The sequence below is a fragment of the Aythya ferina genome, assembly GCF_964211825.1.
Source record: "Aythya ferina genome assembly, chromosome: 4".
NCBI classification, from domain to species: Eukaryota; Metazoa; Chordata; class Aves; order Anseriformes; family Anatidae; genus Aythya; species Aythya ferina.
This window is the reverse complement of record NC_140300.1, coordinates 16,505,872-16,531,526: the sequence shown is the minus strand read 5'-3', so window position 1 is coordinate 16,531,526 and position 25,655 is coordinate 16,505,872. Positions and strand designations below refer to the sequence as shown.

Sequence of the window (25,655 nt, the reverse complement as noted above, 5' to 3'; positions counted from 1 at the left end):
TGGCCTTCAGCACTTCCAGGGAGGGAAGTGTCCCCATCTTTCCTGTAGGTCTCCTACAAGGTCAGTAAGAGGCTTCCAGGCTTTGGTTTGTAGAATAACAGCTTTACCATATTGACATCATTTAAAAATAAAACAGACATTTATCTCCAGGAAGCAGAATTCACAATTAAGATGAAATCTATTTTTTCTAGACAGTCAGCAGGTACTCAGGCCAGGAACTAAAGAAAGAAGGTGCATTAAAAGCAGGTACATTCAAAAGTGCTGCCATCACACACAACCACTCCAGCTCAAACATTCTGTCTGAATAATGTTAAATATAAAAACAACTTTGAAAAAGTGTAAGTTGGCAACTGTTAAGTACTTACCACAAATAGCAATTTTCATTTGCAGATAAAAAGACGCCTTCTTTTTAAAGTAAAATAAATAAAATCACATTTTGTTCAGGCAATATTTTAATGGTTATTTTATTACAAGAATTATGTACTTCACATGGGGAAAATAACCAAAAGCACTTTAAAAAAAAAAAGTTCCTTTTAAAAAAAAGTTCCTATAAAAATCTGGAATTATAAAAGATTCAATACTGAAGGAGTTAGATGAGACTAAAAACAAAACAGATCTTACTTTTTCAAGTAACTACTAGCATTAGCGAAGGACATTTTCTCTCATTTTGTCTTCATTCATCTGCTTCCCTACGCAAAAGGCTTGAAAGATTCATTCTTGTTTTTTCAAGTGCTAATGTTTTTGCTCGTCTTGAAGGCCTTGAACTGGGCACTGGGACTGATTCTGGAATTTCATCATCACTGAAATAGAAAATATTTTAAATTATGACCAGAAAGATTAGGCAAACTAAGAGTTTGTTAACAGAAAATCTTGAAGTCTGTGTATAACAAAATCTTGGTCTTAAAGAACAAAAGTACTTCTTACTGATTTTGTACTTAGTGGGTTACTTGCTTGAAAAAGACATCACAACTGAAGCATATAAAATTACAGAGATTATATTTTAATCCTGCAAGATCTCAAGAGAAGGAATGCCATGCGTATATTCATTTATCACTCATTTCTAAAAGTTTTTTAAATGTAGAAAGACAGGAACAAAAATAGCAGCCAGAAATGTGGGGGGGGGAAAAAGAACAACACAAAGAAGTCAGAATCCTTCACAGAGCAGTTATTAAAACAAAAAGCAATTGAAAGAATAGCAATGCAACCAAAAACTTATCTTTTGACAGACAGAATGTATGTTAACTGTATGTAGTAAACATACCTGAAAATTAATAACAACATTTAAAGTCTTCAAACCTACTATTACATTTCAAACATATCAGTTTAAAGAAATGCTTTTTCTTAAATATTTACTTTTACGTTAGGTTTTGAGAAAGAAAAGTATTCCTTTCTAGTGAGGAATTAAATTGCTTTGCTGGAACTGCTAGAATCATGCTTTTGAAGGTGGAAAGTAAACAATTTACCTTTCACTACCAGATTTTGCACTTGCGTTAGTTTTTCTTCTGCTCACAGACCTTGTTACTGCTGCTTTTCGTTGTCCTAAATATAAACAAAAGTCTTTTTGCATCACATTATTTCTTTTGTTAAACCAGTTTTGTATCTTTTCCTCAGTGTCTGATGTTCCATTGAAACATATAACATGCAGTCACCACATTAGATAGAATATTTTGTTTAGACAATACAAACAATAAAAAGCCCTTGAGATAATACTTCTCACATAAACATTTGCACATTGTTGTAAGTGGCTGTGACCAAATTATCTTGATATTCTGTAGTCACGGGGAGGTTTTTTGTTTGTTTGTTTTTTTGTTTTTTTTTTTTTTGTTTGTTTTTAACTTTTTACTTTTAACTCTTGTTGGGAAAGACTAACAGAACAAAAGCCTCCACAAAACAGATGATTTTAATCTTTTAATAACTTTTTAAAAAACAGATTACAAAGACTGAATTGTTTAAACACAGAGAGAGGTTCATAAAAAATTATTTTATTTAAAACAGATAACGTTATAGCCAGAAACATCCAGTGCATACCTCTGCCAGTTTTGTTTCTTGTGGATTTCAATTTTGTAGTAGCTTTACTTTTAGCTTCATTAACTGGAGTATGAAGAGCATCTTTGGTATTCTCTGTTAAAACAGAATAACATATGCAGAAGTCAATCATCTCTCAACTTATCATATGTACTTTAAAGTACTATCAGTACACTTTGAACATTGGCTATTATATAAAAAGCCATACAATTTTAACTCCACTTTTCCTTAAACTAGAAATGAATTAATAAGACTAGAAAGCAGCTTAAAATGTCACTCAGTCATAACACTGTCCCATCATAGGTCAGTCACGTATAAACTACTCCTGACAACTATTTAGACCTCCCTTAGTATTTCTGACAATTTTAGGAAGTCTTTTTCTTCAGCAATGTATGTTACTGCTAGGAAGTTTGGTTTTTTTGTTGTTGTTGTTTGTTTTTTCCTAATGCCAAATCTAGATCTACTTTGCAGCAATTGAAGTACAAAAAGTAAAGGGTTTTGCTCACAGCTATCATTTCCATATTTGAAGAGGTAAATATTGGATTATTAAAAATAAAGCAAATTTATTTAGGTGGCATTGAAAGAGAAAGGAAACAATGCTTTTCTCCTACTGCTTGCCTAAAGCGCTCAAAATTCTTCTTTCATGAGAAAATCATACCAAAATACTATTGGCTGTTAGCAGAAAATGGTTCAAATAGAAAGTTGCTTTCTCAAGACCAGCTAGCTTTTCTAGCTTCCCATCCAATAAATATTTCAATACAGAAACATAGAACATAAAAAAAATAATTTGACACTTTCAGAAGCAACAGATCAACGCCTTGAAATAATCCACTAGAAAATAAGCTTGTTTTAAGGGGGATATTCTGCTTAAAACAGTTACATGTCATTATCTTTGATTTATTGCTTCAGGTAAACCTAAACAAGTTTCATCTGATTCCTTTTTTTTAGGCTTCCAGCAAAACATACTCTGCTAAAGCATGTGTAGCCACATAAGCTTTTCAGACAGCAGAAAGTCTTCCAGCTACTTTCACAAATAGCAATAAAAAGAAATCTGGCTCCAACGTATGAACTAGTAATAAGGAAAGACCAGTGTCAACAGTTTCAGTGCGTATCAACTGTACATTGCTATAATACAGTCTGCAAAAAGTACAGGCATGGTAATTCCATAGTCTATTGGAGCCTTGGTGACTCACATTCTAAAGCTGAGTTAGTCAATAAGACTTAGCAGGCAGATGAGTATGTCAAACAGCTTTAAAAAAAAAAAAAAGCTAATACTTTTGTCAAAAAGAAAGAACTGTAGGCTAAGACTCGAAATATACTGGTTAAACTAGAGCAATAAGGAGAATAAGAAATCAGAAAAACTGATCGCAAAGCAATAAAAAAGAAAATGCTTAACAAACATATTAAACAGGATACATTTTTACTAGTTACCTTTTCCACTTGTTTTTTTTCAAAAGTAGCTTCATTTAGGAGAGAAAAAGCTAAGACTTATTTTCATACAATCACTCACTTGTACCTACTGAAATACACCTCTCCTGAATTACCTTCTTCATTTCTAAGGGTGTTTGCAGGTAACGTAGCGCCAGTTTCCTGCATCCCTTCAGTGAGGCCTGTTTCCTTTGTCTGTTCAGAGTGGCTTTTGCTCGCATTAGAGCCTTTGGTCAGGTTCACCTTGATCTTCTCAATCGCTCTTTGACACAATTTATCTTTCACTTCCTGGGAAGAAACACTTAATATTAAATGCTACTTCATTTTACAGCCATTCCTTTTATCAAGTTTACACACTAATAGGACTAGTTAAATTTACTCTAAGAATGACAAAAAGTGTCACAAAGTTGATTACTCTAGCTGGAAGGTGAAACACTTTCTCCATCAACACTGGGCACAGAAACTCCAGAAGAATTTTTATTTTAATCTTTTTAATAGGAAACCTGAAAAAGCACTAAAGTTATAGGACCTTTCCAGGTGAGTCCTGGAACATCGCTACTTCTTGATGTTATGCCCAGAGGGATCAGGACTCTCCAACACTTCAGCATAACACCGTCTTCCTCTGTGCCACTCCCAACTTTTATTTTATATTTATCCAGAAAATGGATAAATGTAAAAGCTTTCACATCAGACTTGTAATCCCTTCCTACTTCATCTTAAACCAAGCACCCTTTTCATGTTGCCTAATGATCTTACAGTTACAATCCAAGTTAAGGCATAAAATTTCAACTGTTAATTATTAATAAGCCATACAAACTGTGAAAGACAATATTCAATTTTATTTACATTTAAAAACTAAGAACTAACTACACACTGGTTACTATAAGACCTTACAGTTTTGAACTGTATCAACTTGGACAGTTATCGCTGTCTATGGTAGCTGAAATACGAAAATCTGAGCTGAGACCACTGTATAACTTACATAAATAACCTCATCAAAAATTAATTTTTCAAAGACTGGTTAAAAAAAGTAATTCCAATCACATTGTCATAGTAAGCAGGCACTTCATTTTTAAGCATTTAACCATTTGATAGTAAAATTAAATAAAAAGCAAGAACCATGTTATTTATGCCCTACCTCTAGAATCTCATCAAGCAGAGTCAGAAGATTCTCTGTGGAAGAACTACTGAGTTCTAACATAGTTAAAGCTTTTGCATAAATACGAACATCTGGTGCAGTTGGGTCCGTCAAGATTTCATTGCAAATTTTCAGTGCTAAACTATCATGCACTGTGAAGTCCTGTAAAGGAAAGAAATCAATACCTGAAATTTCTCTGAAAATTATTTACCAAAGAATGAAGTCATGCTGGTTTAAGCAGCTAATAACTAACTTTACATAGTAAATATTTTCTAAAAATATAGTATTTTGACAACGTACATGAATGTATTTTTTAAAATGTTTTTTTTCCTGTACAGGTAATTAAGGATGGTGCAAGTTCCTGCTAGCATTACTTAATTGTAAGAGGGGAGGGGATGGAGAGAAGGAGAATGAAGCTAAGAGTTTTCATTGCCTGTACTGTCAGTTGCTTAATCCAGACTTTGACAGTAGGAATCTCTGAAGGCCCAACAAGCAGCTAGCAGTTCTTAATCTCTAGACGCAAATACTGCTTTCTTTCAATTTAACCCACTGTACCTGATAGTCTAGGGACTTTTTGACCCGAGGGTTCAGTCCACTTGGTCTGGTCAGGTCCACTAATAGTTCAGAAACATTACTGGTGTCTACTTCAGCCAAAGGGGAAGCTGCAGGAGCATTTAACAGCGTTCGCAGAGTTGGAAGGTAAGCTTCTTCAAAGCATTCCTGGTTAGACCTGTTTCAATTGAGTCAAACATTAGTAGCACAAGGAGACAGAATTAAACATTAATTCATCCCTAAATCTTCTCCTCTATGATTCAAGTTTACAGACCCATTACAATATATTTTAGCTGTCAAAGCAGGGGGGGAGCAGCCAACCTTATTAGAGACAGGCAGCAGGATCAAGACAACAAAACGCTTCACAGAACCAACTCCTTTTACATTTCAGCTCATTGTTTTTTCAAGGAAATTTTAGGTAGCACTTGTATCTCAAACAGTTTGCAAGTTCATCCTTACCACTAAAAGCCTAACTGATATATATAGACGGATACTCTCTCAAGGGACAGAAATACACTTCCCTATATCTTTATTTTTCTTGTGCTAATTCTTCCTGCTAGTATTTTTCTTTAGGGGCACACATCTCACTGTAAGAAAAACGATGAAACCGGGCAAAGAAAGGTGGTGATTAACAAGATTTTGAAAGAAATACTTGGGTTTTCTTCTCAGAAAAGTTCGTAACTCCTGCCAAGCAAGCCTAAAAATCACGTAGATGAACGTGGTTTTGCAGCAAGTTGTCTAAAGGTGTAGTTCCATAAGATGGGTAAAACAAATTAATAGGAAAGTTGCCAAAAATTACAAGGTACTGGTTGGTGAAGCAAAGTTGTGTTTTTTTTTTTAAACCTCAAATAATTGTTCACCTCCTATTTGAACCCAACTAACTGGGGAAGAAAGCTAATGAAGTCAATAATGATTTCCAAAAAAAAAAAAAAAAAAAAAATCAGCTTGCTTGCCACTAGATGCAAGTCAAATGAGCTGACCAAAAGACCTTGTGAGTACTATAACTGGGGCAAGAAAATACAGAAGCAAAAACTCTCCCATTCAGCAGTTTTATGCTTTAAATTGGCTGAAGTACAACTGAAGTATCATTCAGATTATTTCCTGCAAGTTAGAAAAATAAAATAAAGTCTAGTAACATATAGGCATAAGGCAGAACATTTTCCTCTGAGGCTGCCAGGGAAATTATTACTCTTTAATAAACATTCCATGAATAAGAATTGTTCACCAGTTACAGGACCTCATCCCTGTTACTAACGTGCCATGCCATTCTTCTGATATGACAGAGTATCACTTATAAAAGCCAGCAGCAACATTTGTTTACCACACAAAGTTCAAATATTAATTTTAAAAATTAAGCCTCTTGACTGTATCTGATCAGAGGGAAAAGTCAGAGCAACATGCAGAAAACAAACAGAATTTAAAAGTTCAGCAATAGATCAGTACCAAAATTAGGCACAAAACCCAGCCAAAACTCACACATTTGCCTTCGTTTTCCTTTTCTGAATGGCAACTTTGCAGACTGCTCTGAATCAGCTGCCACAGGGTAATTAATAGTTCTCTTCTGAAAATACAGTATTGGTAACTGAAGACACTCCATGATTCATCTTAAAATGAACCATTTGTGAGATCCAGAATGCAGGTAATGTTCTGGACAGAAAATTAATGAGGTTTCCTAGTTTAACAGAGATTCTGAATTAGTGAGCCAGACTAAGATTTAGGATTTTTTTTTTCCTCCATTGATTTTTCTACTTTTTGCTCAAAGCATGCACCCTGCCCCAAAGATCATCTGTGAGGTGCAAAGAATTGTCTTGTTCACAAATAACTTTGAAATACACAGAATTACTCAGGTGGGCCTCAGTGAGACAATCATTAGGACTCATAATAAAGAGAGAGATACATAGGGTCAGAAGACATTCACAGGTCAAAGAGATCACCAGTGGTATAAGCTTATGCTCATTATTCAGTATCAAAGGTATTGGAAGCATACAAAATTAGGTTTTTGTTACCTATTTTCAATAGCACTTAAACAGGGAAAAACACATTGAAGTAGACTGGTTACTTTTCCCATCATTCTTCTGATAACAGCAAAAAATACTCAACCCGCCTCTCCTTCCTGACAACCAAGTCCCCTTTGAACTATGCTAACTCTAACTGTGGCAATTTATACACCACAAAAACTTCAATTTGTTTTGGAAAAAATACATAAGGTACCATGTAACGTTGCTAAGTTAAATCTTAGCCATAAAAAAGAGGGGAGAGAGGAGGCAGAGAAAACCCCACCAAGTTCAGACTGGCAAGAGCTGAAAATTAAGTCAAAAATCACTTTGAGCAAGTAAAAGGACTTGAGAATTATTATTTAAGCTCCTACCCCCTTAGATAAGCCTTTTGCCTCCTCTGTCCAGTATCAAACTAAACAGAAGATTTTGAATCTTCTGTGGATTTTGTTTGGCATATTCTTTGGCTAAGAAAACAAACAAAAAAACAGCCTGTTTCTTTGAGAACTTGCTGGACACTTTATTCTATTTTGAACCATGCCTCATAGCTGCTCTTAAGTGACAGTTCAAAGCCCACCTGTAGTGTTCAACAGCATAAATAAAGTACATATTTTAAAACTAATCTTTAAACTGAATATCCAGAAGAACTGTTTCACTCAAGCAGTCCTAGGAAAGAAAAAAATAGGTCACAGAAAAAGAAGGAATTAATGGAAAGTTTTCAGAATGGTCATAGGTTGAGTTTACATACATTCAAAAGTAATATGCACAGGCATCTGAGCAAGACCATTAGGTTTAATTTGCATTTGTGCAATTTGAAAAGGGTTGCTAAAGCTGCTAAGACCAACATACATTTTCACATAATATTTTACAAAGGCCATACCTATCTGCATAAGCAAATAAAGGGAAGAAAACTCCCAGACAATGCCTAAGCTGAGTATCCTCTTCAGTCACGGGATTATACCACAACAAAACAAGACGAGAAAGAAGTTTGGCACTATTCAGCCTCCCGGAGAACATGAGTTTGGCTATGCCTTCTGCAGCTTCTGTCCTAAGTTCTGAAAACTGAAGAAAAAAATTATCATATACACAGTATACCTACCACAGTGTCAGCATTTCCACTAATATTTTGTAGTAACAGTCTACATCCTATTGCAAGTATCAGTTCTCTACATTCATGTATTTGCACCTGCAGAGAATTCAGAAGTTGGCTTAAAAATAACATTAGTCAGTATCAGTGGCAAACTTATATTGTTTTAGGGCAACTATTCTAACATTAAACCATTCAATTACAGGTAATGTAATGTTCAAATGCAACATAATAGAATGGTAAGCTTTCTGTCAAAAATTATTTTAGAACAAAAACAAGGCATGTTCTGTAATAATTTCTTACCTCGCTGTCTAAAAAACTAGAAAGAAGTTGTAAGAAGCTCTGAATTGTAGCAGTCTCTTCTTCCTTCTCTGTTGTTTTACTTTCTTCCTCACAATTCTCATTTCCACTTTGTACGTCTTCACTTTGAGACTCATCGTCTGGTCTGGCTTTGAAAGGCTCGATCCCAAAGAGCATCAGCTGATCAAAGACTGCCTTTAAAGCACTAAGCTTTATCTTTATATTATCTACTTGTAAAACCTAGGTTTAATAATGAAAATACATCCATAATGTTACAGCATACCAATGTTAAGCATAAGTAGATATTAGCTTTTTTTTGCTTTAGCAAGATTATTCCAAGCACTATACAAAATTTCCCAAATTAAACAAAGTTCAGACTCCATGAAGGTATGATATTAAATGAAGCTTAAACTGAGATTTATAGTATTCTGAGAATTTCTCAACTTATCTATGTAATTTCTATTACCAAAAAATAAAAAATAAAATCTGACCAACTTCACTCACAGAGGGCATGAGTGTACCATGCATGTATGAGATGTAACCTTATCGTTCAACTTCTATGCAGACATTGGACAAACAGAATCCTCCCTAAACAATCTATTTTCTAATGAGACATAACTAAAGGCAGATTGAAAACATTTTGCTAGTTTTTCAGGAACTCTAACTTCTGCTGATGGCTCAAGCATCTTGTCTGATGAGAACATGCTATCTCCACACCTTCAAGCCAGGGTTTGAAAAGTAGACATCTGATGCTCAACTGATTGTATGAAAGAACATTTACTACGAAGATGGCATAATTCCAACATCTCCCATTCTCATGAGTCCAGCCAATGCATCCCATATTCATAAGCATTTGACCACAGTATTAAAACAAGCAAAACACTATCATTTGCTGGTTTTAATATTGCTTTATGTTCTAATTAAGAGCCCTTCCTTAACCCATACAAAATAAGTAATTTGGAAATTAAATCATATGTCCGGATTACAGTAAGTAACAAATGTAAGTAGTCACATTTTTCAGTTTGTTTTCCAAAGAAAGGAAGGCTTACAGAATCCTACAGCTTCTCTATTCTACTTTGTAATAACATATTTGACTGATCTCATGCAGACTGGGAAGAGAAAGTGAGATCTTATGAATAAAGAGTTCCTAGAAATTCTCAAAACAGGTGGCCTTACAAAGGAAATGCATACTACCAAGATGTAATAATACAAGCTTAAATATTTTTACACATCAGAAAAATCTACATGAAACTACACTCTCCAGATCCAGATCTTCAGCAAATCAGGAATCATTGCTACTCAAGTAACATGTAGGATAACCTGTAATAGTAAATAAAACTACTCTTGGATCTCTTGGATCCAAGTCACATAAGCCATCAGTCTACTTCCCATCAGAAATTTTACCTGTAACAGCAATGCAAGGTGTTTTCGGGCAAATTCTTTGCTCTGAAGGCCACAACAACCTAAACACAGAACTGCCATGTTTCTCACAGCTGGATGGACATCCGCTATGCCAGGAAGTATCTGGAAACAGTAATATTTAATTTGTAATTGAAATACATAAATTGAAAATAGAAAATCGGCTACACTGTTTAACTTTTCCTTACCCTGAAACTAGAAATAACGTAGTACATTACAGGATTGGAAATTGGTGACTACTATATACTCTGTTTATCAAGGCATAAACAGAAACATTCCGAGTACACTGTTTGAAGTCAGTACTAGAAGAATGGTTCACATGAGCATTGTGCTTTGCATTTGTTTTAATAAACATTTGTTTTCAAACCAAATCAAGTTGACCACTCATTGTGAAATGAAAGACAAACCTACACATTTCTTCATAAAAGACATTAGCATTCTTGCAGAGAAACAATACCCGATTCCAAATTGCAAAATACAGATGTGACTTCCATTTACTTGGAATAGTTTTGAGAAATCAATGGTAAGAATCCACATGAAAGAAAAGAGAGGCTCCATACAGGAAGCATGCTACAATGATGTCATTCTATACTTTGGCATTGATTGAAGAGTAAGTTTAAAAAACAACAAATAAAATATACTAAAGCATGTAATACGTGAAAACCCATTAGTAACAACAAAATGAAAGCAGGATCTTGGAGAAAGAAAAGTGGAATAAACAATGAATGTGAAAATTAAAGAAAGACCTAATTAAAAAGGGGTCTGTGGGACACATCAGAACTGATTTCTTAGAATACTATTATACATCTGAAAGAAATCAGGTGTGGTTCCACAATATTTAAGCCAATCTAAATTGGTGTTGTAATTTTCTTTCCAGTTTGCATTTTAAGAATGCCCATACTGAGTCAAATCATCTGGCCCATTGCCCTGTTAATAACAAAGATCAAAACCAAATTCCTACAAAATATTACATAAACAGGCTAAGTAGATTCTTCCCAGGAATTCTTGATGAGGTCCCAGCAATTCACAGCTGAGACAGAGCTGTGAGACTGTTCTATCTACCTAATTTCCGTAATACTTATTTTTATTGAACTTACTCAATATTCCTTAAAATTTATGCAAGAGTTCAGCATGCACGCATCCCGTGACAAAGGATTCCACAGATTACATATTAGGAGAAGAATCAACTCATTTAATTCATTTGTTCTGAGCTTGCTAGTTGCTAGCTTTATGCAGTGAAGTGATCATCCAATCATTCACTTTCTCAGATGTGAACCTAAGTCCTCTTTTTTCCAGGTCAGAAAAAGGTAGCCTATTTAGTCACTCTTCATTCAGAAGCTGTTTTGTAAATTTCCTCGCTACCCTTCTCTTGACCACTTCCATTTCAAATACAACCTTTCTAGACAGAGGGGATAAGAATTTCCTTCAGTATTCCGATGGTGTACCACCTGTTCATACAGTGGCACATTGCTTTTTTCCCCACTTTGTTCTCTATTACCTGCACAGGAAAGAGTTCATATCTTCTTGAAGCAGCACACTCAGCGATAGCTAACATTCTATGTTATTTAGGAACATTTGTCCTAAAATCCACACTCCTCACAACTGAAACTAAGTACATTTTGCAGACTGTAAAAGGCCTACCATGCGACTGCATTCATTATTCAGTACAGAAACGTTTTGCTCTTCAAAGGTGCCAAGAAAACAGAGGCACAAATGCTCTACAATAAAACAACTTTGTTTGTACCAGGCAGGGATGAAAGAAAAGTCTACAAGGGCTCCAGCCTCTTTCCGATGAAGAGCTTTTGACTAGCTCCAAACAAAGGTACTTTGGAGTTCTTTATTAAAGATGTCTTACCTTCAGCTAATAGAAAATCCAAGTAATTGAAGTACAAACAAAGGCAGTGTGCTTAAGCAGCACACTAGAACTCAGCACTGTCCAACACTGTCAAACATTAGTCAGCTATTTACCATATTCCCATTTTATTTTAGTAACTCTGCTGCATCCAGTTCTGATGTAGATTCTGAGCTGAGAACAGCATATCTGGACTGCAACTCCAAGACACCTGGTTTTGGTAAGGCTTAAAGGCATCACACTAAGGTACAGCACAACTCTGAAACAATCACGAACCATCCTGCTAGCACCTAAGTGCCAACTGTGACATACCTATTTTTATTATCATATAAAGCAGTATTTACTATTACATACCAAAGATTCAATTAGTTCGTTAATGGTTGGACCAATTCCTTTAGAAAGGGATATCATCTTGAGAAGCTCACAACACATCAACAAACACTTCAACAGTGTTTCAGGATCATTCTTCAAGGTGAGTCAGGAAAAAAGAAAAAGGTCATTATTACAAATGGTGGCTGTGATGAGGAGAACAGGGACATTAATCATGATTATTTGCTACCCAAACAAACATTTCCTGTCCACTACACATGATTGGCAAGATAATTAATCAAAATTAATCTGTAAGCAATGATGAAAAGAATCAGTTTCATGTTTTCAGTTGGTTATATTAGTAAATACAGCAAAAGCAAGATCCTTTTAGAATTCTTCAGTCATCCAAGGACAAAAAAGAAGCTTACTGTAATCCATTATGAACAGACATCAAAACACAATTAGCATTTGGTAATACAGGAAGGGAAGAAGAAACCTTTTCCACACGCATTTCTTTAATTTCAGGTTCCTCTGCTTCTTGTATCAGATTTGCTTTTATGTGTTCCAACTCAGTTATTTTCTCTTTTAATACAGATGCTGTACTAAAATCCTGAAGAGAAATGCATTCTTCCAAAGCTGTTTTTGCTTCAAAAAGTTTCACTTTTATTTCAGCCAACTGAAATATAAAGTACAAGGAAAACATTGCAATATTATAACTTATGTTGTATCAGCCAACATTAGTCAATAATGCACATTTACATAAAACTTATTTGATAGAGTAGAGTAAAAAATATTTTTCTTCATTTGCCTACCTTAACCTGTCGCTTTCTTATTTCAGAAGCTTCAAGAGGCTGTTCAACAGAAACAATCGGCTCACGAATCTCTGAGATGATTTCTGCAACCTGTTGTTACAATCAGAATATAAGTGCAAGTAACTTCAGCTTAGATGTCAGATCCAATGCATTTAATTTTTACAGACTTAAGATACCATGCTTCTGAAACTTCTGTGTAGTTTTTCTTAGCTGTTAAGTCACTGCAATAGGACTTATTTGACCGCTATTCAATGACAAGGAGCCTAAGCATCAAAGTCCAGTGATTTCCCTTGTTAGGCAAGTATTTGGTATGTTGAGTGTTTTCTACTATTAGCTAAGTAAACAAGAAGATAGACTGCATATCCTTTAATATCCTTTAAGTTATGAATTTCTATACAGACAATTCACAGGCACTGCCTCCTCTAGGTTTGAGCACACATTTCAAAAAGAAAGACTAGTAACAGGAGTAAGGGTTTGTTTTTCTGTTAGTATGTTTTTAAATCTTACTATTTCAGTCAAAATACAGCTAACACTATCATTTAAAGGTCTATAAACCACCACATATATTTTAATATATATAAGTATATATATATAAATATAGTATATATATTTAAATACAGTATATATATATTATACTATATAATATAGTGTGGATATATATAGTATGTATAAATATAGTAAATATAGTATATTATATAATATATATATATTATATTATATATATATATATAGTATAAGGAGCAATATAAGTAATTGAATTCCAAGCCAAATACATGCATAGAACTGGAAGCAGAACTAGTCTGAAGGTTTTTCAGTTGGTTAGAGGTTTCTTTAAGGTGAGGCACATTACGTTAATAAAAAATTAGATGAAATATAAGGAAAACTAAGGAGTGCGATGAGGACAGTCTTAATTTGATTTGCCTTGTATCAGATTGCCTCAGTTTAACTTCTGTTTAACTCAGTTAGTTTTAGCTTTATCCAACAAACAGAATGTATTGAATCACTGCATTTCACCAGCACATTAGAAAAGCATACATTCTCTGTTATTATCATAGCTCTAAAATTACTATGGCTCTCCCAACATAATCAGGGAACAAACCTATACCCTAGCTTTACCCACTAGACTGAGGCTTTCCAGAAGTGGTTTCTGTTCATAAAGTCATTTAAAGTATTTGAGCAAAACCAAGAGTCCATGTTTCAGGAGTCAAGTTGAAATAATTATGCTGCATATAGAGACTCTGCTATATAAAATATTTTTCTTACAAGGATTTTTAGAACTGCTCTCAGCTGAAAAGAGGGAAGAAAAATCTGAAGTCTGGAAACACATACTATCCTTATTTTGAATGTTCTAGTCAAAACCAGTTGGATCTAGTATGGCAAAGGATTTTGAAACAGGCTGTTGAAGTGTAATACTTTCCTAATTTGAGGATTACGTTTACAAAATCAGCCAAATACTCTCAAGACAGAGCTCTTCATATCTTCATGAGCACAAAATGCAGCAATGCCAAGAAAAAAAAAAAAAAAAAAAAAAAGGCGGAGGCTGGTATGGCAGGGAAGAACATAAATATGTTTCCAAACTAAAAATATTTTAATTCCTGATATTTCATTTACAAAAATTTATAAATGCTGTTTGATGCACAGAGAAAGCAGAGCCCAGAAAACAATGAGCCTTTGGAATTACTTACAATTTGAATCCTTCTGTCATCATCCTTAATGATATTAAGTAATCTTTCCACAAGCAGAGGCACAAGGGCTGTTGAAGTGGCAGGCAGAATGAGAATCTTTTGTAAAACAAGTAACAGATGCTTTCTGCATTAAAGAGAAGAATAAAAATAAATCTATTTGCTTATTCAAGAAAACTGAAGATATTTAAGAGCTATTATTTTACCTACTTGGAGTTAGTGTTATGAATATATTAAAAGAGAAGCTTCTCTATACAACTATTTAATTGCTGAATGTGCTTTTGTAATTAGTAGTATTTATCCTCTCCCAATTTCACCTGATACCTCTCAATTAGAAAATGCCGTTTTTTGGGGTTTTTTTGTTTGTTTGTTTTTTAAATCAGTTCTGACTATTGTTGAAAGAAAGACCATTCCAGTAAAAAACAGCGAAAGCATTAATAGTATGGCATGCGCTTCCACAGAAATTATCTGGCTGGAAACTTAGAAGAAAAAAAGAATAAAAATTAAACTATCCTGACAGTCAGGCATTACACAGAATGAATTCCACTGAGGGTATAACATTGTTACCATGTTTGTACTATCACAATTTCTATTTTTCTGAAAACATATGTGATGGTATGAACTTTCAAATTTATTCCTTTACAACTTCACATGCAGAGGCCATTCAAACTATAAGATCATCATCTCAGCTAACAGTCCAATTCAGCTTGACATCTAAAACATCTGTACCTTTCTAGGCTTTAGCAAACAGGGCTTAAAACTCAAGAAACTCATAGGCTACCTACTACAAGTCATCTGTGAGACTATGATCCATTTATGTCCTCTTTTTTTTGATATACCAAATGAACAGACTTGTAACTTCATAATCTCAAGAACATGTTACAAAAACAACCAATTTTGGTCTCCCCAAACAATGTTATATATGCATTAAACCTCATTTTTCCATAAAAGCAAGCAGGCAGTACTTCGCACCCTTTGGGGAACAATTCCATTAAAGAGACAGTGCCTTTTTTTCCCAAGTATCAGAGAACCATATTTTGTCTATTTGATGAGGTCATTTTCCCAACAGAGACTTTATGCCTGTCCACAGGCATGTGTCATAAGCCTAACAACACAGATTTTCTATTTAAATTTACCTTCCTCCCTCTTCAGTGGTATCCATGCAGCCTATAATATGAATCAGTTGGTGGCCTATAAATTCTTTTGTCATCAGGTTTTCAAAACAAGTGAAGTCTTCTTTTTGTTCTTCACTAAGAACTGGCATACTTTGAATGTAACTGAATAGAAGCAGAACAGATAAATTACTTCAGAATCACTGTTGGAATGAAAAAAACACACCACAAATACATGTTCAGAAATGTTACATTGCCTACAAGAAAAAAAATCACTAAAATATATATCTTTTAAATTATGTATCTGAGCAAGTATGCCAACACAGAAGAACAACAATCTGTTGTCAGATGCACACAGCCACACAGCACAGAAAGTGTAATCACTGTCTTGTTTATTCATTTTCCTACAGTCACTGTTCTTTAAATTTTTATCTCTTAACTTGAGCGTGTAAGCTCAGAAAATCCAGCCTGAAGCGTATGACAATTGTCATATAGTGTATCACATTTGATGCTGGATATAATGTAATACATAAAAAACAAATATGAGCTTTGAAAAAGATGCTTGTTTTTACAGATGCTTTGTTCTGCATATATTTCTCAGCAACAGCTAAGTTTAGTGATTTTTTTTAATTCTTCAGAATTAGGAAAAAAGCTTAGCACATAGCTACTATTTAAGACCAGCTGAAATTACAATACAGGCAGCAGTTGCTGATCATTTAACAGTAGTGTAATTTGCAACAGATAATAATGAAATACTTAAGCGAAGCATACAATCCTGTATTTGTTCTTAGGTGTCAGTGACTTGCAGTTTCTTGCTCCTCCTGATGCTTTCACAGTACAAATAAATCAAAGACTTCACCAGAACTATAAATCTTAATTGAAACAACTGTTGGCACTACTCAATGAACAGTTTAACAGTTGATACTACAACCAAGTACCAGCAAACCTAATAAATCTTCCTCAGTCTCTTCCTTAAAGGGAGTAAGATTAGATGGAACAAGCTTTTTTGTTTGTTTGGAGAGCAAATGTTTTGTGAACACTTTAATTATGAACTAGAAAACTTTTACGTGCTGGACCACATCCACATTTCTATATTAAAGAAGCACAGACACTTTATACAGTAAGTGTTTATGAAAGACATTAGCACGTTCAATGTGGAAAAGTAACAATGATTCATAGGAGTACTATTAGTATATTACCACCCCACTGAAGAGAGAAGAGAATATGCATTATTAAATTGGAAACATCTATCAAAGTACTACATTCTTCAGCAGAACTGATTTATAATTGCTTTTGGAACCTTCACTCTACATTTTACAAGTGTAATACCTCAGTTAAAATTTCTCAGCATTCTCCACACTCATGAAATTTGAGCAGAGCTTATTAAGACTGAAAACTTTTCTAGATGAGTATCCCACTGAGACAGTAAAATTTCCTTTCTTCACTTAGGTAGACGATTGACTTCTCAAAACATCCACAGTTGCTCCTTTGTTAAATTTGCAATTGGCTCGTTCACTGCCTTAGAACTTAAGTTCTTGGGAAACATGGCTGCTTGAGCAGGGAGACAGAAGAGAATGGACTTTTGGTTTCAAAAACACTTCTGGGGAGAGTAACCAGATTTTTGTTTATTTTCACAAGTTACTGCAATGAAAAACGTGTCAGTTTCTGCAAGCTCTTTGCCAAACATACAGCAACCTACATACTAACTGATGGACAAAAGAATAGCTGCTTATTACAGAACAATCATTCTATTAGCTTTAATGACAAAGAATTATATGCAATCAATTTAGAAGTCCATCTTGCTCATAATTATTAAGTAATGAGAAAACCATTTTGAAATACTCTACTTTTTACAGTTTTTGTCTAAAAGAAGTAAGTCCTCTCAGAAAAATCTTTTTAAAAATCCCCGAAATGACTGTTCAAACAGAATTTTTGTTTTGGAGGAAACCTGAGGAGTTGAAGCACTCAACATTCTCTTTTTTAAAAATATCTATTTTTTGTGGAATGCAAGAAAAATTTAAAATGTAACATACCTTAATAAATAATCTGCATATACTGCTGTTTCTGGCAATATCTGTTCTAGCAAATCTTCACCTTCTTCAGCTTTTGATTTCAGATGTTCACAAAGACATCTCCAATATAACACATTCTCAGCTGTTAAGTCTTCCAATGGAATCACTTTTCTTAACAATAAAATAAATAAATGCAGAGAGAGAAATAAAATATGACCAAAGACAATAAATGCAAAGAAACTCACAATTTCCTAAGCAGAAAATAAAACCCTGTCAGAGATGCTCTCTATAGAAATACTAATAGACAGACAAAAATAACTTCTTCCATAAATAAGGACATAGAACAACTTGAACCTCTGACTGCATTGAACTTTTTAGCGTTTTAGATTGATGCCGTTCATGTTCAGTATTTTAAATCAAGGTTTTCTGTTTGCAGACAAACTCCGCTCAGCCCTTCAGATCTCCAAAAGCATACACCTAGGTCTAACTAACTCCATGAAGCATTGCTATGTCTCTGCAATTCTGGAAAACTAAGCCCCATTAAACTGCAGAAATGCAACAACTGCATTACTTTTCAGCTTATCTTTGTGAATTGTTTATTCTGTTCTTAACAGAAGATCTTCATAAAACATTCCAGTAGCAATTATAGTATGTCAAACACAAAAAGTAATTAACTGCTTCTCAACATCCTCTGCAAGTTTATCCTCAGTTTATCACTCGTAAGAATGGCACTACTTTTCCACTGTAAGCTAAGCATGTGTTATTTGTTTTCAGAAGCAGAAAATTAAATTGTACATTGATTCTACCTCACAAACACGCAGCATATCACTGTCAGTGGCACTTCAGCATTTATCATTCACTAGAATCCCATCTTATTTGCAGTCTATCAGTAAAAATGTTGTTTTCCCTTTAGGTTGCTCACCCCACCTACCCCCCCAAACAAAAAGCACACAACACAAACAAAACCACCTTGGCAATATGTGGATGAAACTTCAAGCTGTAGTCAAAAGCATGATGCAAGAACTTGCCAAACATTTTGCATAAATCAAGTAACCTCATTAAAAGCTGAATAATTTCACTGCTTCTCAAAAGGTCATTAGTCCAACAGATCTATTTCTTCAAGATACTTTCCTTTAGAAAGGAAGCATTGTTTTGTGGAGGTTCAAAGTCAGACTGAGAAGTCCATAACTATATATATTTTTCTTTTAAACTTCTTAAGATATTGGCACATTTCCAATAATAATATATACTATACTATAATAACTTCCTGTAAGGAAGTTATTTCCCCCGTTATTGGTGCTACTTAAAGAGACAGACCTGCATCTGTAGCTTTGGGGTACAATGCATCTAGCATCTACTGATTTCAAAATATTGGTCATAAGCTACTACAACAGAATGTGAGACACTTCACATGATGGTATTACGCTTTTTTCCCCCCAAAACACAGAATAAGTTTTTGTTAACACTTTTTGATCATGGACACATCATTTACCACCTAAGATTTCTAACACTGTTAATAACCATACCACTCTGGTTTCTTCAATTAACTCGAGCCATTTCTTCTCATACCGTTGTGCTCCCCATAGTAATTTCCCTATAGTTTTCAATTCATTTTTTCCCCTTTCATTTTATCTTTATGGCTCTTAATATTTATCAAGACATCTTCATTGCAGCTTAGGAGCTCACAAAGTCAAATTGTACCAAAAGTAAACATAGGAAACCAAGCCTCAAAGCTCTGTTAAGCTCTGGTAGTACAACTGAAATACTCTCAAAAGAAGGCTGAAAAAAGATCAGTAACTGTATTCTGATGGATTTTCCAACCTCTACACGGATAACGGTAGCAGCCACAGACTGTGCTGTCCCTAGGCCAGCAAAAAAAGAACAGAAGGAAGCCAAGGAAGACTAGAGAGAGAGAGAGAGAGAGAGAGAGAGAGAGAGGCTCTTCAATACCACAGATTAAGAGAATAAATTACAATTTTGCAGGTGTAAACTAGAGTATTGCCTTTAAGCTGTACAGACAGCCCAGGGAAGTAAAAAAAAAAAAAAAAAAGAATTAGTAAGTCCTATCGCTCGTAGTAGAAATTGCTTTGTTGATGAATTTACTCCCCTCTTGAACTCAACCTAGTTTAAACACTTAAGGACACAAACACCAGGAATACATCATAGCTTACACTACAATATCAGTCTCCTTATAACAGGCAATAGTTATTCTGCTCCCCATTCAGATATAACCTTTAATATTTTTATTTTTTTTTATATACAATATGCATCTTTCAAGATCAAGAAAACCAATCCGCATACCTGCTGTCAAGATTTTTACAGTTCTGAACATTGTCATTAAGTGGAATTAATGAAAACACAGCATTCAGTACTAGAATGGCCACTTCTGGGCAGTTTTCCACATCCAGTCGATGAAGCAATTCTAACACGTCCCCTTCAGTAAACTGTAACCAGGCTTGAAGCAATTTCTTCTTCATTACTTCCTTAACAGCATCTAATAATATAAGAATTTAAACAATTTAAAATAGGTGTAGCTCAATGCAGCATAAGAGAGCACTCAGCTGATCCTCTCCACCATTGCTATCAAGAACACGATATGATGTCAGGTTAGCCAGGAGGAAAGGTTACTCGGAACACATGCACATGTGATGCTCCTTTAAGAGCTCTGGTTACCAGTGACCATAGTACTGTCTGGTTCTCCAGGGGCATACCCACCTAGGCCACACCTCTCAAAATTCCCAAGCAGCATATTACTACACAAGGAAAATTCTCAGAGTAAATTCCAACAGGTCTTAGTACAGGCCTCCCAAACAAAATACCTGTATAACACAGTAACACTCAGTAAACTGTGAAACTGATGTGTATAATTACTACTGTTGCAAAAAAAAAAAAGTCACTTCCTACCTAGGCAGGTCTAATTCTCTGCCAGACACACATGACCTTTTGATGTTTTGGCAACAACAGTACACTCAATTGTGGGCATGTTCTGAATGGCTCTTTATATAAAAATGATACAGCACTGAAGACATCAACACAAATAAAGCTGCTTCATGATGAAATGAATGAAGGTCAATCAAAAGAGCAAGAAGTAATATTCAAGATAGTTAAATGACAAATGGAGAAAAATTCTGAAATTACATTGCAAACATTTTAAAAGAATTTCAAAAAGATATTAGTTACATTTAAGTTCTTTAATATACATAGTGGTCAAAGACGTACGTAATTAAGTGTATTTTGAAACAAAGATGCTTCATTACATTTTTTCCACTTCTGTGTTTAATTACATTGTGGAGTGTTCTTTTGTTTCTTTCAATTTTTATAGTATTCAGTCGTACTTTAGAGCTCAGCAGCTTTCAAGTTTTTGCAAAATGCAATCCTTTTCTGTTTTATCCACTATCAGAGGACTGGAAACCAAAAAGCTGTAAAGTAGAATTTCTTGCGCTTAAACATTTCCTGACATCTCACGGCTCCCTTTGAGCTCCTTATTACTGTCATGACAGCTTCCACATAAATGAACCCCACTACATCAGAAACTATTCTGTCAAACATTTGTATTAATATATTTAAAAAGGATGATCTCTTACCAGATCTGTCATTAAGTCCTTGTTGCAACAATTTTACTCTCTGTGCTATTGAGAGAGCTTTCACATGAACTTTTTCTGCCAAAACCTTAAAAAAATGGATATTAAAATACATTTATACAAATTTTAATAACTGAATTCATGAGCTACCCATGGGTCTAAACTCTCAGATTTATCCATCCACAGAATATGCAAGGCAGTAAAAGCCTGCAATGCGATTGTGACAATAAGCTAGTAAACAGATTCTAGTTCGTGGAAGAAAATATATAATGCAGTTAACAAATAGCTCAGAAGCTTGGCTACTCAGCTCATGTGCGACACCTGGATATGAAGACAGGTCCAAGAGCACTTAATACCACCAATGAAATAACTGCAGTATGTATTTTTCTTAAAGGCCACTAAAGGAGAAACAATCTAAGTTAAGCAAGAACGGATTAGGTTGCATGTGAAAAAAATGAAAATTTTGTTAGACCTTGTCCTACAATTTCTAAGGTGCCTTACCAAGAAATGTACATGTCATGTATATATATATATATATGGGCGGGGGAGTATGTATGTATATGACAGCATACATTCTTGCCATTTACCTCTACTTGTAAACACAGGTAACAAAGAGTGATTGGGATACCAAAAAATTAAGTATTTTACACTAGCACTGCTGTTTCTCACTTCAATTACCTATTACGTAACAACAGAAGAAAAATTGCTTTGCAAACATCCCAACATGTATGTAGAAAATAGCAGACTATGAATAATGTACTTTTTACTTTCTGATCCTAAAGAGCCAAGTTCTATCAGAAATGTAATTTTTATCACACAAGTCCTGAAAACTTGTATTTAATCCGTATTCTCTCGCCCGCCCCTTTCTGGTAAGTGAAAATGAATTATTTAACTGGTATTACCATTTAACCAGTGAAACATGATAAAAGATTTAAAGCCTTTCCCTAAGCCACTGTTTGAAATTAATTATAATTGATGCAATTTACCTCATATGCCAGCTTTCTGACAGCTTCCTTTACATCCATAGTGCGGCCTACAATTTTTGGCAAAGTCCTTGCTGATGGAGCAATACATGACAGCACTGCACGTCTCACTTCTGAATTTGAATCATTTTCAAGCAATGTGTTGTAAACTGAAAGTAAAATAGTAATAAGTTTTTGTAAGAGACTTAAGAATTCACATTACAGAAAAACAGAACATACTTTAGAAAAAGGAGCAGGTGTTGTTAAATTCCTTCAGGTATATATCTCTTGCAATACTTTTGGTTATATTCTTACCCCTTCTTCAGGCAAAAAGTTAAAAGCAACAAAAGAATTTAAGTCACAGAATACTTGAACTCTCCTTCTTGCTCTGGGACTGTTTTGATTCACTATGAAATTTATACATTCCTAAGTAAGAAACTTAAACAAAACATTTATAAAACAATTTCAAAGAAGGTACTTTAACAACAAAAAGAACCCAGCTAACTAACATACTCTAACTTTACAAATCTACAGTCCACCTACCATAGCACTGACCCTGGAGGTAGGTCTTATCAAGAATCATACCGTCCAGAAAAGAAATCCACAAACGGCACAAAAACAGCATAAAGAAATCTGGGTTCTAGAGGTACTAACCTCTTAAAGAAACCGATTCACGAGCAAGATTACTCCTCTCAACAGGAGTCAGGGGCTAAACATACTTAAGTCAACAATCCCAATAACCACTTTGCCTCTCTGATATAGCTGACTGCCATCATTTGGACAAAAATCAGCTATTCTATTACCATTTCTAATCCTCTAGGTGTTTTCATACAAATTCAGATCAACTAATTGTCAACAGCAGACTCTGAGGGTCTGAACAGAGCAAGAACACATTGTGTCTTCATCCCAACTTGCAACACACACCATTACCTTTCCTATCCCACAAAAACCACAAAGTTCACAGAAATGTCTGAGCCCAGTGTGATTTACACCCCAACTCTTGTAAATACAACCTCCACTCACAAGGATCCACTATTTACTAACAATTGCATGAAGAATGCCTCTAAGAATGGCTTACTCAATGTTTCAAAAAAAATGTTTTAAAGTAAATTAATGTAAATCAAAAAGTGTTCTTCTTAAAAAAAAGAAAATAAACAATACTACTTACTATTAACAACAGGACAGTTTTCATCCTTAGGGTCTTGAAGTCTCGACAGGGCCAAGACAGCTTGAATTCTCACATTCGAAAACTTATCTTTAAGTCTAATCATCATAGCTTCATTAATTTTATCAAATAAATCATCGTCAATCTGAGCATTCTCAGGCATACTTCCCAAAAGCTTATTAACAAGCTGGCATGTTCGAAACCTAACTGCATGGCTGTTTGCATTGTGAGACTAGGGGGAAACGGAGCAGAGTGGGGAGGGAGGAAAACACAAGAAAGTATACTTATAACCATGTTTCTTACATTTCCATTACAAGGTTATTAATATAAGAAGGTAACATTCTATGTATAACGTTAAATATGTATTTCTATGTTTCAAAAAACCCTTCCTATTTTAATAAGATTAAAAAAATTCAGAGCACAGAAAAACATTTATGGCCCACCACATGTAACAACAGTATTTTACATAACTAGCAATGCCTTCACAAAGGAAGAAACATGCTCACCACTCAGTGTAAACTCCACTACACAAGCTAACTTAATCCTCTGTCTCCATAAAACATTAAAAGAAAAAGAAAACAGTAACAACAACTAGTGATGTTAGCATTACCAATTTTTCTGTGTCAAAACAATAGCTTAAAAAATAACTCTATTTGTGCTTTCATGCTATTGGAACTAGTGGTCTTCTTTCTACATATAACTCTTGCAATAAGCAGAGATTAATAATACCTATGCCGCTCACACCTATGCGAAAAATCTTGCGATATTTTTACTTGTCAGTGAAGCAATATAAATTAATTTCACGCTTATACATGCGCCCACAGTAAAGCCTTTAATCACACACCTGACTGCCAAATAAGAAAACAATCCATATTTTCCCAGAGGGTTAACTTTTAAGATCTGTTTTGCCGGGGGGAGTAATGGGGGGGTGGGCAGTTTGGTGTTCTTTTCCCCCCCCCTTTTTTTTTTTGTATTGTGTGTGTACATGCTTTTGTTTTGTAAATCATAAAGCACTAGCCTTTCCATTCTTTCACTTTGAAGTTTCCACTTTGTAGATAACGCCATAAGCATGAGCAAGTTTTCCTCACCGTGTGCAGTTTCAATCTGTCATGTTAAAGATATAATAGTATTACTGTACCTCAAGCAGAAAGTTAAACACATAATTCAGAAGCAAGTTATCATCTTCTCTTTCCTCACTACTCTCCCCTTCCTCCAGTTGATAAAAGGAAGTAACAAATTTAGCCACAAAATTGATCAGCTGCTCCACCGCTGGTTCCCGTTTGTAGATTATCATAGCATACTTAAGGAAGTGAATGAATTTTTCATGGAAGTCTGCCTTATCTTCCAACTGAAAAAAAAAAAAAAAAAAAATCAAACCACAGCGAGCGGTAACTACCAGGCTCACCCTTCAAAAGCAGCCTTTAAAAAACGGTTTTATAGTCGGCGCCGTTCATTTAAGTGTTTAAAGCGCTGACGGCATCGGTTCGGGTATAACAACACGGATTATTTCGGCTGGTTTAACAGCCGCAGTGTCGGTATGTTTCCACGCAAGGCTCCGTCCCGGAGCTGCCGGTCACTTGCTGCAGTGTCGGGACCCCGCCGGCCACCCTGGGTCCCTGTCACCCCGCCCGCTTCCCCGCTCCCCGACCGCCTTCGGGACCCATCTTCCCCTCTCGGCTCGGAGATTCACGCCCCAAATGGGCTCCCTACAGCAGCCTTGCGTGTCCTGGCTCGTCCTTAACCGCAGGGCTCCTCTGCGGCACGCTGAGGAGAGACAAGGCTGGAGAGCCCCCCCAGGGCACCCCTCCACCACTTCTTCCCCCTCAGCCTCCGCCGCCCGCCCCCCTACCTGGTCGTAGGCGCTCCTCAAAGCCACGACGAGCTTGGCGTGGTTCTGGTGCGGCTTCTGCGCCAGCTGAAAGGCTTCCTTCACTTCCAAAGGCTTCTTCGCCGCTCCCATGGCTGCGGCTGCGGCCCCTGCCCGGATCTCCCCTCACGGTCCCTACCCCAGGCTCCCCACGGAGCGGGGACGCGGCAGGAGGGCCCCGCAGGCTCCCCGCAGGCTCCCCGCAGGCTCCCCTCAGGCTCCCCTCAGCGCTCGCCGGCGCCGCGCGCGCTCCCCGCCAACGGCCCCCAGCTTCAAAATCGGCGCGACCGCCGCCGCCCGCTCTCGCGAGAAAAGCCGGCAGCGCGTGCACGGCTCCGCGCGCGTGCTCGCCTCTGAG

General features: G+C 35.7%; 1 protein-coding gene across 1 annotated transcript; it reads right to left on the bottom strand.

Annotated features, from left to right (window-relative positions):
* Window positions 1–434: 434 nt before the first annotated feature.
* Window positions 435–25,475, bottom strand: NCAPG (non-SMC condensin I complex subunit G). Its single transcript, XM_084517332.1, has 21 exons — window positions 25,280–25,475; window positions 24,569–24,778; window positions 23,434–23,662; window positions 22,290–22,435; window positions 21,307–21,391; window positions 20,024–20,216; window positions 17,744–17,893; window positions 15,735–15,875; window positions 14,602–14,725; window positions 12,917–13,006; window positions 12,601–12,780; window positions 12,150–12,260; window positions 9,929–10,048; window positions 8,528–8,764; window positions 8,018–8,199; window positions 5,147–5,321; window positions 4,592–4,753; window positions 3,570–3,741; window positions 2,029–2,121; window positions 1,464–1,539; window positions 435–800 (listed from the first exon to the last, which is right to left on the bottom strand). Exons 1-21 carry the CDS (start codon window positions 25,388–25,390, stop codon window positions 674–676), a joined length of 3,114 nt encoding a protein of 1,037 aa, XP_084373458.1. The 5' UTR covers window positions 25,391–25,475; the 3' UTR covers window positions 435–673.
* Window positions 25,476–25,655: the final 180 nt, after the last annotated feature.

Excerpts from the sequence above, each read along its gene's own strand:
- NCAPG (XM_084517332.1), bottom strand. The coding sequence starts at position 25,390 with ATGGGAGCGGCGAAGAAGCCTTTGGAAGTGAAGGAAGCCTTTCAGCTG. Across the intron at positions 8,765-9,928 it reads ACCTTGCATTGCTGTTACAG|GTTTTACAAGTAGATAATAT; the intron begins GTAAAATTTCTG and ends TATTAAACCTAG. Across the intron at positions 3,742-4,591 it reads TGCTTGATGAGATTCTAGAG|GAAGTGAAAGATAAATTGTG; the intron begins GTAGGGCATAAA and ends GTTTCTTCCCAG.